The sequence below is a fragment of the Centruroides sculpturatus genome, unplaced genomic scaffold (assembly GCF_000671375.1).
Source record: "Centruroides sculpturatus isolate CEXI.00-Female unplaced genomic scaffold, Cexi_2.0 scaffold876, whole genome shotgun sequence".
Taxonomy (NCBI): domain Eukaryota; kingdom Metazoa; phylum Arthropoda; class Arachnida; order Scorpiones; family Buthidae; genus Centruroides; species Centruroides sculpturatus.
In genome coordinates, this window is record NW_019385118.1 from 330,047 (window position 1) to 345,342 (window position 15,296).

The following is a 15,296-nucleotide window of genomic DNA, read 5'->3' on the forward strand; positions in this document are numbered from 1 at the left end:
CACAGGTTCATTTATATATATATATATATATATATAGAGAGAGAGAGAGAGAGATTAAAATAATTTTTACATATAGAAAAAATAATATCATTTCTTGCCTACAATCTCGCGTAAATTTTATCCAATTAATTATACTTTATCATAAAGCTCCATAGAGACAAGCCGTCAAGTACGCGAGCGAACGAAGGAACCTTACTATATCGGAATTAGAACACTTCTTGCCTATCTCAATTCACATTTTACTAAAAACCTAAAGACATTCGCGTCATCAGGACAAAATATGAGTATCGTCGTCATCTGCTATTTTTCCCCGATTGCCGTATCAAATTTTATCGAGTTCTGTCCATTCCATCCCGAGATATCGAGTTTTATCGATATTATTCATACCAGTTAAAATTTATTTTCTCCTTCATTGAAAAAAGTTACGTTTCGCAAAATATTCGATAGGGATGCGCTCATAATTATGTATATCGTTTTAATTTAAAAATTTTAATAACACAATATATTGGTCTTATTTAAATCATATTGGTCGATATTAATATAATGTTCGAACTCTGAATTAGAGGTAAGAAAAATATTTCTACCTCTGGAACAGAACTGACCAGGGGCGAATCCTGACAAAAATTTTCGGGCATGCTAAAAGTTATAATAAGAATAATAGGTATTAGACAATAGGCAGCTGAAACGTATAAAACAGTATAGACTATTATAAAGCTCATTATATCTACACATAAAATATATGAAATTTATTATAATGAAGAAGTATTAAAAATTTAGGCTAATACAATTTTTGTGAGCCCTTGACACTAGGGGCCGAGACCTTAAGTCCTGTTAGTCCCTATGTATATCCGCCCTGTACACAATACATGCATGCTCACTGGGTACCGCAAGCTTTTGATACAATCTGGCCGTGTTAAATGCTTCGAATGTTGTCATGCCCGCGCACTTGTTTGCCGGGGCAAACCTCCACACCAGAAAGCGATCGAGTTCCCGCAAGCATCGCACTGACCTAAAACGGCTAGCCGATAGCTGTCAAAGTAAAAGCAATCACAGAAGATAGAAGAGTTTACACGTTAGTATAAATTGTTATTGGTATATTTGTTTTCATATAAAAAGTATATTGACAGTCAAAACTTTTTCTTTAGCATGCGGCGAATGCTAAGCAAGCCCAGAGAATTCGCCCCGGAAACTGACTGAACTGATCCAAATGGAAAACTATTCTGACGGAACGGTTTCTCGAAACATTTTACTCTGTTGGATTAGATGGCTCCACGAAACAATTATGTGTCTGTCGGAATTGCTGTTGGACTCGATCTCGATCGGTTTTATGTATGTATTTATGTATGCAATAGGTACATAAATGTTAGGGAATGGGTGAAAAACATTATTTCGTTCACCCCATTTGAAGTTTAATTACTCCATGTCGAAAATTTTAAAATTTTATCGGGAGATTTGTGTATTAGGAGAATTGATGCGATTAGATTGTGGGGGTAAAGGTCAAACGTCCGGGAAGATAGACATAGAAAATTACACGGAGATCCAAAAAAGAAAACGAATTAATTCAAGAGATTATCTAAAATTCTCTGCGTGATCTAAAGAAGAGGTTACCAATAACTAATAAGTGGTTACAGTCGGATGATGATGAATTAATTTCCAGTTACGTGAAAAGTTTGGTCTTTACGTATTACACTCTATAGTATGTATGACACAATAAAACGCTACAGGTTCTGGTAGTATGATTATATTTTTGAAATATTTTAAGTTAATGGGTTTTCCACTGAATATATATTTAAATCAAATCAAATCAAGTGCTTTTTCATTTCTTGGTAATATATAGTGATTGTTATACAATATATTTTTTTTAAAAAAGTTAAATACAAAAATTATATTTATAATTTTAAAAGAGTTTTTATGAGATTTTCGATGGTAACGAGCTATTAACTGATAACTACAACCGCTAATTAGACGCACCGCTTTTGTATTGTTACGTTAAGAAGAAATGTTAATAATATAATTGTAACAATTGTCAAAGCGAGTTATTTGTTTCAAGCGATTGTTGCTAGATGCAAAGTTTTTCGAAGCGACATAAAGTTGATAAAATGAGTTATCAAAGTAAGTTAAATTATCTAATTATGTACATAATTACATTCATTGGTTTACAGCGTGTTCATAATATGAATATAAACAGTGTTTTTATCATAATGTTTTAACAAAAAGCTCAAAACATGAATGAAATTTTTATATACAAAATTATGATGAAAATCGCTGCTATTATGTGACCTTTCAAAGGAGTGTTTAAAGGGAGAATTTCATTAATAACAATTAGGTCATAAATCAAACTCTTGTTTCTATTCAAAAGAAAATGGCGTTGTGTTCTCTCTTTTTTTTTTTTTATTGATGCAAGTATATTTAATAAAAAAGTATTTAAAATAATTACTGTAACAATTTTGTTAAAAATATAGCATAAAATACTAAAAAACAATTTATCAATAGTTTATTTTTTATATTTTTATACCTGACTTGCAGCTGTGCTATTTATAATTGAATGTGCAAAATGTTATAAGTTACAAGAAAGAAAAATTTAACAAAATATTACATTTAAACAAATTAAGAAATTTATGTTTGAAAATAAAAAGCCAGGTTTGCTATAAACTGGCTTTATTAACAAACATATCAATTTCGGAATTTGTTTACAGATGTAACATTTCTTAAATTTTTGTTTGTGTGACTTTAAGTCACACAAATCAGTATATTATTAGTCTGTTCGATAAATAAATAAATATTAATGAGATATTTGTTCACAGGTGTTCAGTGTTTAAATATTGTAAGAGTTTCGTCATCTGAAAATGACTTTATTTTTGTGTATGCTTATGAGGTGCGTATAACAGGAAATTAAAATCTATGTCTCAGATAAAATAAAAATCAATAATGTTCAAATAAAATGTAAACTTAATTTGTTTGTTAGAAAAGCTAGAAATGTTATTATTATTATTTTGCGCCAATTTTTCTTTATTTTTTAAATAATATTAAGCTTATTGTAATAAGGATGGCATGAAAAGTTGACAGAACAGACATTCAATTTTTGTTAATTTCTGACACACGTCNTTTCTTTATTTTTTAAATAATATTAAGCTTATTGTAATAAGGATGGCATGAAAAGTTGACAGAACAGACATTCAATTTTTGTTAATTTCTTACACACGTCTTTATGTTTATGGAGACATGACTTACGAAACAAAAGTAACGAACTTGAAAGTATTTAATGTAGTAATTACAATTTTATATTATTTGGAAATGTAATGCACGTATGTTATATTTTTGAAATTGCATTATGAAGTTTCAGTTTTCGGTCACGTGCAGAATCTTTAGATATTCTTGACAACAGTAAAAAGTTATTATAATTTATATATAATTTAATATTTGTTATGAAGGTATGTTATAAAAGAAATTCACAAAATACTACTATATATTGTGAAATTATAAATTTAAAAAGACAATTAAACACATGTTTAAATTACTTACTTAATTTAAATCAATTATCATGCAAAATTTAAACCTTTGATCAAGATAAAAAGATCAATTGACAATAGTGTTTCAATACCTGAAACGTATAAATATTTTTAACTGTTTTAATTAAATGTTCTAAGATTAAACAGGGGCAAAAAAACAGCAATTACAACAAGCTACTGTAATTTCGTACATCGCGGCACAAAAAAGAATCTGAATGTTGTATAAAACTACTATATTCAGTGTAATGATAAATGAGAACTTGGAAAGAAATTTGGCTAAAAAGGAACAAAATGCATATCCGTATATGAAAGAGCATTGATAGCTTGAGAAAAGTTTAGTGTTCATACAAACGCATTTGGATTGACACTTTGATTCTGCTCAGAAGCTTCGATCAATTTTCATAATAGGAAATATATATTAATTTTAAATTCTGAGTATTCAAATTGTTATTTAATCTTGATAAATATAATAATTACATATATATTAACTAAATAACGTGAGCAATTATAATAACCTGACAAATCATTACTACACATTGTGACTTTCATTCATTTTCATTTTTTAAAATTCAGATGTTAGACACCCTTAATAACAATGTTCTGTGATATGTTTAGTTATCATTTTTACAATGAAATTTTAAAATTACTTTTACAAAACTTAAATGACAAAAATTGAATAACAGAAATTGTAAAAATTAATAATACTAGAAAAAAATAATATATTTTTTTCTTAGTATTAGTCAAAAATATTCATTCATTTTATAAGAGATTAAATTCAAACTATTGACCATAATTTACAATTCATTTTTCTCACCTCGAATATGCACGAGCGTTTCGAAATAATCCTGGTGTGTGGTTTTATAAACAGTTAAATCTCCATTAGGTTCTTAGATTTAAGTTTCGAAATTGATCTTACAATTTTGTAAAATGTGATAGATTAATTTATTAAAGTTTCATGGTCTTTCCAGGGCGATAATAAATTAAGAATTTTTAATTGCGCAACATCTTCCGATGATGTTTAATAAATCATTTTATACAATTCAATTCTAAAAAGTCTCATTCAATACATCTTTAATCAATTCTCAAACTGTTCATTCGTATTTATTAATCTTTTATAAATTGCCTCCTCAAAATGGTTAAATGTAAAAAATATTTTATTTTATTCAAGAAAGAATGTTTATTTTTCCGACTCTTTTATGATTTTTTAATAGTTTTGGAGAACACACAATTAATTATTTCTAATTAGTGAGATTCTAACAATTCCAAATCACTATCTTATTGTAGATATGAATGTCCTGATAATATAAACTTATGATCAATGAGATCTACAGTATAAAGATCTAACCGAAGGCTAAATTAGAAATTTTTTTTCGTTTTCTATACTCACGTTTGATTTTTATAGCAACGAAGTAATGCAATCTTAAGGGCACCTGCCATCATTTTACATATAGCTCATTAGGTAACAATTACAAATTTAAAAAATGCACATACACCACTTTCACTTCAAAACGCTCATTTATGCTATTATTAATAATTAAAATAACGAATAAACAAGTTAATTTTTTAACTTTATATAAGTAGGCTACACATTATATTATAAAAAAAATTTAGTGTAAATAAATTTCGTGAAAATAATTTAATTTTCTTTAATAAAATAAATGCTTTCAAATATTATCATTTGATATTTGTCTGTAAAATGAATAACTAATATTCAATTTAAAGTGGATGACATAAAATTGTTAGATATTATAAATCAAAGGAAGGACTTATGTATATGTAAATTTTTAATATTAATCAATTTTATGTTTCTAATTTTAGTACAGAATACCAGTTCCATATGATAACTTCTGGAGAGAAATGAATGGATATGGATCGGCGCCAGAATTTTGGCAAAATGGATCTCCAGTATACAATTTTGGATATTGTCCAGAATCAGAAACGAATAATTATTGGTCCTATCCAGAAATGAATCAGTACGGAGGGACTTCAGAGGAAAATAATTATTGGTCCTATCCAGAAATGAATCAATACGGAGGGACCGCAGAATCATATAATTATTGGTCTAATCCAGAAATGAATCAGTATGGAGGGACTTCAGAGGAAAATAATTATTGGTCCTATCCAGAAATGAATCAGTACGGAGGGACCGCACAAGCAAATAATTATTGGTCCTATCCAGAAATGAACCAGTACGGAGGGACTTCAGAGGAAAATAATTCTTGGTCCTATCCAGAAATGAATCAATACGGAAGGACCGCAGAATCATATAATTATTGGTCTAATCCAGAAATGAACCAGTACGGAGGGACTTCAGAGGAAAATAATTATTGGTCCTATCCAGAAATGAATCAGTACGGAGGGACCGCACAAGCAAATAATTATTGGTCCTATCCAGAAATGAACCAGTACGGAGGGACTTCAGAGGAAAATAATTCTTGGTCCTATCCAGAAATGAATCAATACGGAGGGACCGCAGAATCATATAATTATTGGTCTAATCCAGAAATGAATCAGTACGGAGGGACCGCACAAGCAAATAATTATTGGTCCTATCCAGAAATGAACCAGTACGGAGGGACTTCAGAGGAAAATAATTCTTGGTCCTATCCAGAAATGAATCAATACGGAGGGACCGCAGAATCATATAATTATTGGTCTAATCCAGAAATGAATCAGTACGGAGGGACCGCACAAGCAAATAATTATTGGTCCTATCCAGAAATGAACCAGTACGGAGGGACTTCAGAGGAAAATAATTCTTGGTCCTATCCAGAAATGAATCAATACGGAGGGACCGCAGAATCATATAATTATTGGTCTAATCCAGAAATGAATCAGTACGGAGGGACCGCACAAGCAAATAATTATTGGTCCTATCCAGAAATGAACCAGTACGGAGGGACTTCAGAGGAAAATAATTCTTGGTCCTATCCAGAAATGAATCAATACGGAGGGACCGCAGAATCATATAATTATTGGTCTAATCCAGAAATGAATCAGTACGGAGGGACCGCACAAGCAAATAATTCTTGGTCCTATCCAGAAATGAACCAGTACGGAGGGACTTCAGAGGAAAATAATTCTTGGTCCAATCCAGAAATGAATCAATACGGAGGGACCGCAGAATCATATAATTCTTGGTCCAATCCAGAAATGAATCAGTACGGAGGGACCGCACAAGCAAATAATTATTGGTCCAATCCAGAAGTGAATCAGTACGGAGGGACGGCAGAAGAAAATAATTATTGGTTCGATCCAGAAATGAATCAATACAGAGGGACCGCACAAGCAAATAATTCTTGGTCCAATCCAGAAATGAATGAGTATGGAGGGACAGCACAAGCAAATAATTATTGGTCCTATCCAGAAATGAATCAGTACGGAGGGACTTCAGAGGAAAATAATTCTTGGTCCAATCCAGAAATGAATCAATACGGAGGGACCGCAGAATCATATAATTATTGATCTAATCCAGAAATGAATCAGTACGGAGGGACCGCACAAGCAAATAATTATTGGTCTAATCCAGAAATGAATCAGTACGGAGAGACCGCACAAGCAAATAATTATTGGTCCAATCCAGAAATAAATCAGTACAGAGGGACGAGAGAAGCATATAATTCTTGGTCCAATCCAGAAATAAATGAGTATGGAGGGACCGCAGAAGCAAATAATTATTGGTCGTCTCCTAAAATTATTGGGAATGGGCCACTACCAGATACAAATGAGCATTCTCCATTCCCTGAAACTATTGGATATAATTCCCAATCAATAATATCCGAATATTGGCCATCCCCAGAAATGAGAGTATATGAACAATCGTCAAAACACCAGTATTATGCGCCACCAATACAACTGCTACAACATGGTCAGGAGCCTAAATTATCCACAGAAGTGCAGCAGCCATTTGTACTACCCAGAAAAGGGAAACAAACAGAACTTTCCAAATCAAAGTCTTCATCTGTCAATTCTTCAAAAACTGTAAAACCAAACCATCTACCGTCAGAATCTTTTCAGAATCTATTACATACGACCGATCAGCATCTTAACGGTAAATTTTATAAATATTATTCTAATAATAATTTAATATTAACGTTAACATACCTACATGAACAGCTATATTTCATATAACTGTTCACGGAGCCACTCACAAAAAGGAAATGCCTAGGCTGTATCTCGATAATCGTTGCAATGGTCTGCAAGGCAATTCAGCCAAAATTTGAGTAATACAATTTTACTTGCAACGTGTATAAAATTGGTTTAACAATTAAAGGTAGATTAACAAACAAAAAGTATGATAAACCGATAGCATCACTATCGGAAAGACGTATGGAGAAGTCTGTGAACCTGTCCTATTTGCTCTTGACTATTCATAGAGGTCGGTGAACAACTATGGTTTGCATTACAATTAAACTTTTGAGACCATTTTTAAAAAACGGTAAATCACGTCGCACATCTACACATTATACATTAATATTTTAGTGCTTAATCTACAAATTGTAACTTGATGTTACACCCTACATTTTTAGTAATTCATCAACAGTATTATTTTATATTTACCTTTTTCTGAATCATATTCCTATTTATCGATATTGCTGGATATTGTTTTTGTACACTATTTATCTGACTAGAAATGATCACCTCATTCATCAGGAAATAAAACCCGTCTGTAGAGACTACCAAATGAAGCAAATTTCTTTCTTTTTACATTCATTGAATTACCTATTNTCAGTACGGAGGGACCGCACAAGCAAATAATTATTGGTCTAATCCAGAAATGAATCAGTACGGAGAGACCGCACAAGCAAATAATTATTGGTCCAATCCAGAAATAAATCAGTACAGAGGGACGAGAGAAGCATATAATTCTTGGTCCAATCCAGAAATAAATGAGTATGGAGGGACCGCAGAAGCAAATAATTATTGGTCGTCTCCTAAAATTATTGGGAATGGGCCACTACCAGATACAAATGAGCATTCTCCATTCCCTGAAACTATTGGATATAATTCCCAATCAATAATATCCGAATATTGGCCTTCCCCAGAAATGAGAGTATATGAACAATCGTCAAAACACCAGCATTATGCGCCACCAATACAACTGCTACAACATGGTCAGGAGCCTAAATTATCCACAGAAGTGCAGCAGCCATTTGTACTACCCAGAAAAGGGAAACAAACAGAACTTTCCAAATCAAAGTCTTCATCTGTCAATTCTTCAAAAACTGTAAAACCAAACCATCTACCGTCAGAAAATTTTCAGAATCTATTACATACGACCGATCAGCATCTTAACGGTAAATTTTATAAATATTATTCTAATAATAATTTAATATTAACGTTAACATACCTACATGAACAGCTATATTTCATATAACTGTTCACGGAGCCACTCACAAAAAGGAAATGCCTAGGCTGTATCTCGATAATCGTTGCAATGGTCTGCAAGGCAATTCAGCCAAAATTTGAGTAATACAATTTTACTTGCAACGTGTATAAAATTGGTTTAACAATTAAAGGTAGATTAACAAACAAAAAGTATGATAAACCGATAGCATCACTATCGGAAAGACGTATGGAGAAGTCTGTGAACCTGTCCTATTTGCTCTTGACTATTCATAGAGGTCGGTGAACAACTATGGTTTGCATTACAATTAAACTTTTGAGACCATTTTTAAAAAACGGTAAATCACGTCGCACATCTACACATTATACATTAATATTTTAGTGCTTAATCTACAAATTGTAACTTGATGTTACACCCTACATTTTTAGTAATTCATCAACAGTATTATTTTATATTTACCTTTTTCTGAATCATATTCCTATTTATCGATATTGCTGGATATTGTTTTTGTACACTATTTATCTGACTAGAAATGATCACCTCATTCATCAGGAAATAAAACCCGTCTGTAGAGACTACCAAATGAAGCAAATTTCTTTCTTTTTACATTCATTGAATTACCTATTGACTTTCGTTTTATAAAAAGTAGCGTTTGATTTATAGTAAATGACTATTAAATTATAAATATAGTTTCAATGCTTAATAAAGAAAAAAATTCAGATTAGATATTTAAATAAAATATGTAAAGAAAGTTACAGATATTAAATAAACACATAAGAATACGTCTGAGGATTAAAGTCTATTTTAGTGTTAAGTAAACATAATAATTTGTAAATGTTTATGTTGTTATTTCTCCATATTTGAAATTGTAAGCATTGTGCTGACCGCTTTTTACTTATGTAAGATTATGTTCATTTAGCTCTCCTTTCTATGATTACGGAAATAAAGAATAAACTCGATGCAAGAAGTTATGACAATTTATTTTGAGTAAATTCAGATATTAATAATTTTTGTTAATAATGTAGGAGACAAATATCAAACTTATAATGACAAAAAATTTATTTTGAACTTGAAAATAGAAATTATTGTAATGAAGAGTTTTGTAATGCATGTGAAAGATGAAGACTCTACTTATAATAGACGTTTACGTCTTATTTTTAGATCTTATTAATAAATTATGTTTAGTTTTCCATATTATAAACTATTAAACATGCAGTTATTTTATTTCAACATTGCATAAACAAACATTAATATTATAGCTAAAGATAGATATACGATTATAATGCATTTATATATAAATAACTTAATATAATACAATAAAAATATAGTTTATTCCAGAAGTTATCAGATTTTTACAATAATAATAATTATTATATACGAATAATATTTTTTAACCTTCGCCAAGCATTAAAATTATACTGTAAATAAAAAACCCAAAAAGCTTATATTCTTAAATAAATCTCAAAAAGATCTTTCTTGAGTACTGATTTGATAAATTTACTCCAGGTACAAACTTTAATTTTTTTTTTTCTTTACTCTTCTCTAATGCTTACACAATTCTTGTATTCTGCTAAACTGTTTTGTTAATTTTTTAAATGTTTTCTTATACTTTAGTTTCTGATATGAAGGAAATTGACTCGAATAATGACGGTTCTGCTGTATATAATGCAGTGAAAAACCTTACGCAAGACGAAGAACAAAAACTGTCTGAAAATAAAATTGCAGACTGCATAAATGAAGAATATTTTACTGAGTCCAATGAAACAGAAGAGTCTCCTGCTGTAAGTTTAAATTTACATAAATTATTTCACATGAATTTTTAAAATCTGATAGCATTTAAACATTGATTACTGATAAATATCCGTACAATGTTGTTTTAGTACTGTATTAAAGATTGTTTAGTACAGGTTGTCCAATCTTTTTCCTAATGGGCCTAATTAGAAATTTAGGTATATTCAGCGAGCCACAAAGACACCTTAAATAAATATACAGTCGACCCCCCTATAACACTGTTCATAATTCCGTTTTATATGAATTCCATGTTGTACGAGTCACTTAGATTTTACAAATACGTGAGCCGTTCACATCCTGGCACACGTATTCGTAAAATCTAAGTGACTCGTACAACATTGAATTCATATAAAACGGAATTATCAACAGTGTTATAGGGGGGTCGACTGTATGCTTTTAAAAAATTCAAAATGTGAATATCAAATTTTAGTAACAAGTACACATAATTAGAAAATACTGTTATAGACAGTAAAGAAATTACACTCACACAAAATAAAAACAAATTTAATGCGATTTTTCACATTGCCTTTTTTTGTAATATTATCGATATCTGTTTTTACGATACTAGTCTTTATTCTAGGAATGTTAGTTAAATGAGAATAACTGAACATATTTCTTTCAGCTGTTTTGATGTTTTTTATGTAGGAAAAGTATTGTTCACAATAGTAGGCTATCTCACATGCATAACAGTTTTCTAGATAAATTGAGAATTTCGTCAAATTAGAAAATAAAAACAAAGAATAAAAACCCCTTCCACTTAGGCATTCGGCCTAGACTCGAGTCACTAAAAATGGCTGACACTGTTTTGAAAAAAGGGATTAGGTGTCTGTAAAGTATTGGCTTGTAAACAAAATTTTGTAAACAGAGAAGGAAGAGTCTCCTGTTGTAAGTTTAAATATACATAAATTATTTCACGTGATATTACTATTTCATGTGATAACATTATTTCACTGATAAATATCCGTGCAACAACGTTGCACGGATATTTATCAAAAAAAGAAACGGATATTTATCAGTGAAATAATGTTTACTTGCCAGGTGATGATTACTTGCCAGGTGATGAACTCCTGGACGTAAACAAGTGGGTCGGAATATCGCGGACGTAAATGTAAGCTTCACTATCACCGATAAAAGCGGAACGGGTTCAGACAAGGAAGGTTTGTGATTGATCGGAAGTTTCCGTCCAAATAACCCTTAAATTGCGGAGCAAACGGGAGGAGGAGAAAAGGGCAAGAGACTGGTAACACGAAAATCTCAGGCTCTTGGAAAGCCTGCTGAGTTTAGAGAGAGCATACTCCTCTTGTAACTATCTGAGAGGCGAGTAAGTACTGAGGCAGGTCGTATGGTGCAGTTGAGCCACTCTCCAGAGCCAAATAGTTCCCAAAAGCCAATCTGTTACGTGAGGCACCACGCTTTGTGTATCCTGTATTTACTGTCTTTTAACATGTACAGTACACTCTATATAATTTGTAAATAAACTGTAAATATTGTCTCTTGAGTGTGAAGGTGTTCTTCCAACAAACCCGAATCAAGTCTAATCGAGTCATAATATATACTGCAAACTAACTCAAAGACACGGAATTTGGGGAAGAAATTTCACTGTGTATTTTTCATCTAGCTGATGAAAGATATCCATTCTTTGTCACTAATAACATCATTTCATAACATAAATCTTTGAACTGAAACAATCGAAATGACAGACCACGTACCTTATTTTTTTATTGGAAAGTTCGAAATTACGTCACCAACCACTTCATTACGACATGAAGATGTATTCAGTGAAACGAGAATAATTATTTCGACATATTTTACCGAAATAAATGAAAATGCGCCTGATAAATTTAGGGTGCAGTAGGGCGCGGGTTTGACATAGCCTGTTTTAGGAAATACTGTATTTAAATTCTGTATTTATTTAACTATGATTTTCTTCGCTCTTTACTTTTTTAAATTATAAAATATTTCCTGTAATTATTACTTGTAAGAATATTAAAGTATTTGTAAATAATAAATCTAATTTGACGTGAAACTTTGATTTGCATAGAAATATGCATGATTAAAAGTTATATATATAATGATATATGGTATAATGCAGAAAATATAATTCTTAATAAAATATGTAAAGATTGAAGAATATTCTTTAAACAAAAAGAACAACAACAACGATAAATATATTATTGTTAATCATGATTTAATTTTTATTGTTTCTATGGGTTAACATGGAAAACATACGATTTTAGTAATGTTATTTGTAATGCAAATTTCAAACACCTTACGATGTCTAGAAACGTTCGCTCGGCTATTTGGCCATTACAATAAAACCGTTAAATATTTATTAAATTATACTTAATGTTTACGATTTTATAGTTTATGAGAAAATTTGTAATTTTATTTTTCAGGGAAACATTACAAATGTTCCTGTCTCTTCAGCAGAAATCAATTCAAATGAACGTAAACACATTAGATTACGACCATTATTGAATGCTTTTATTGAACTGGAAACATATTCTTTAGTATCGGAAATAATATATGAAGAAGAAGAGCCTGACTCAACAGATGATCTGTCAGAAAGTGATTACAGTATTGAGTTAGATACGATGTCAAGTGAAGACGAACTTTCTGATGATATGAACAAAAATGAAATATTTGACGAGTGTGATATCGATCAAAATATATTAATAAAGGATCAATATCAAGCAGAAAATAATGAAACATATGATTTGGCATCAGTCAGTGCCACTTGTCCTGATATTGAATCATATATATCAGATTTAACAAAATCGGATAAGATATCAAGTATTTCTGAAGAACGGCCTGCGTCAAATTGGAAAAAGCACGTAGATGATATTTCTTCATTAAATAATTCTAGTAAAATAGTCAAAGAAAAAATTATTAATGTGCAACCTGAAAGGGATCTTGGTTTATATCAAGAAATAGGAGAAAATGAATTGGACGCACTTCAATTTGATGAAAGTGAATTTGAAGTAAACACGAAGCTTTCAGAATTTAATGATGTTGTGAGAGATTCAATTGGATCAGAAGAATTTAAAGAAGGTAAGATCACAAATAGATTATCTGTTATCTAAAGTGTAAAGTTTTGTTTTTTCTTTTATTCTATTTTATACTCCAGATATTTATTTTTCTTTCTCTAATAGTTATTAGATTTACGTACATTTAGATATAAACGTAATTGTGAAATATTTTAAATACATTATTAAGCGTAATGTTAATTATAGATCTTCAATCTTTTGCTGCTGTTTGGTTTAAAGTAATAGTTTTAGAATTTTCCTGAATTTATAGAAAGAATTTTTCTAATAACAAATATTTTCTTTATTTGCGTTGTTACTATTTAAACTAAGAATTTAAGTTCCACAATATAAAAACTCATGAAACATTCATTTATTAATGCTTTGTCAAAATTATTAATCTCTTCTTAGAATAAAAATTAAATATTTGCAAAAAGAGAATTATAATTCATAAGTTTGTCAATAATTTATTTTAGCAATTAAAAAACTAATTTATATTTGATATGATAATTATATTTAATAAAAGCCCTACTCGATACATGCAGTGGAATTAATAAACACCCGCCAAAATATATGTATTGAAAGACTTCTTGGGATCACTAAATTTTTATTTTCTCAAATTTAAATAAAAAGTAATGTTCTGTGTATAGCGTTCTTGCAATCCAAACAATAATTTTGGTAGACGATCAAACAGCAATTAGTTGAAAAAAGGTTACGGTTTATTTAAAACACTTTTCTTAATTCAGATGCATTTCGGGTTGGCTTGTATTCCCAACCCCTCTACAGTGCTGTTAAAGTGTTTTAAATAAACCGTAACGTTTTTTTAACTAATTGCTGTTTGATCGTCTACCAAAATTATTGTTTGGATTGCAAGGACGCTACACACAGAATTTGAAGATACAGCAACCATACCTTCTACAAAAAGTAATATTGTTGACAAAACTTTTTGCATATGAAGTACCCAGATAATTCATAAATGTATAAAGAAACACTTGTAGGTTTGTGATATTACTATTACAAATAAAATAATTAGGTCTTGTGAAAGTTCCATACGTTTTAGGATAATAATTTTATCCCTGTTATTAATGTATTTCTCTGGCAACTCACCATAATAGTGTTTGGTTTCAGACATGCTTGTTTAATATCATATATTGAAAAAAATCGTTTCCAAATATAAAATATATCTGTGTGCCATAAAGTGAAACGTAAAACGAATTACCACTATTTCCTGCTTACACGCAACGAGATATAACAAGTATCCTTAACAACTGATAGAGTAGAACGCATAATCTGCACCTTACTTTAAAATGACTTTTAGACATATATTTTCTGAATTATGCAGAAAATCAACATTACTATTTAATTTTATATTTAGAGTATTATAATCATTATTATTACGATTCGTTTAGTGTTAGAGAAAACTACATTGATATTTATTTTTATTGGAATAATGTTGTAGGATACATACTTACTGTCTATAGTGCAATGTAATCAATTTGTTCGCGTGAATAGTTTGTACATTGTATGTACTGTACTTATATTACGTTGTGTAACTTAAATTGGAAGAGTTATTTTATTACCCTTTGAACTTTTAATCATATTTCGTTAATTTGTTTTAAAGATAAA

General features: G+C 30.3%; 1 protein-coding gene across 1 annotated transcript in view; it reads left to right on the forward strand.

The window, feature by feature from the left end:
- Positions 1–6,986: 6,986 nt before the first annotated feature.
- The window catches only part of LOC111635022, a 9,899-nt gene continuing 1,589 nt past the window's right edge, over positions 6,987–15,296 (forward strand). The window contains exons 1-6 of the mRNA XM_023379866.1: positions 6,987–7,560; positions 7,626–7,712; positions 7,783–7,850; positions 8,242–8,806; positions 10,471–10,637; positions 13,044–13,698. Of these exons, the coding sequence (XP_023235634.1) occupies positions 6,987–7,560; positions 7,626–7,712; positions 7,783–7,850; positions 8,242–8,806; positions 10,471–10,637; positions 13,044–13,698 (2,116 nt within the window). The remainder of the gene's footprint in view (positions 7,561–7,625; positions 7,713–7,782; positions 7,851–8,241; positions 8,807–10,470; positions 10,638–13,043; positions 13,699–15,296) is intronic.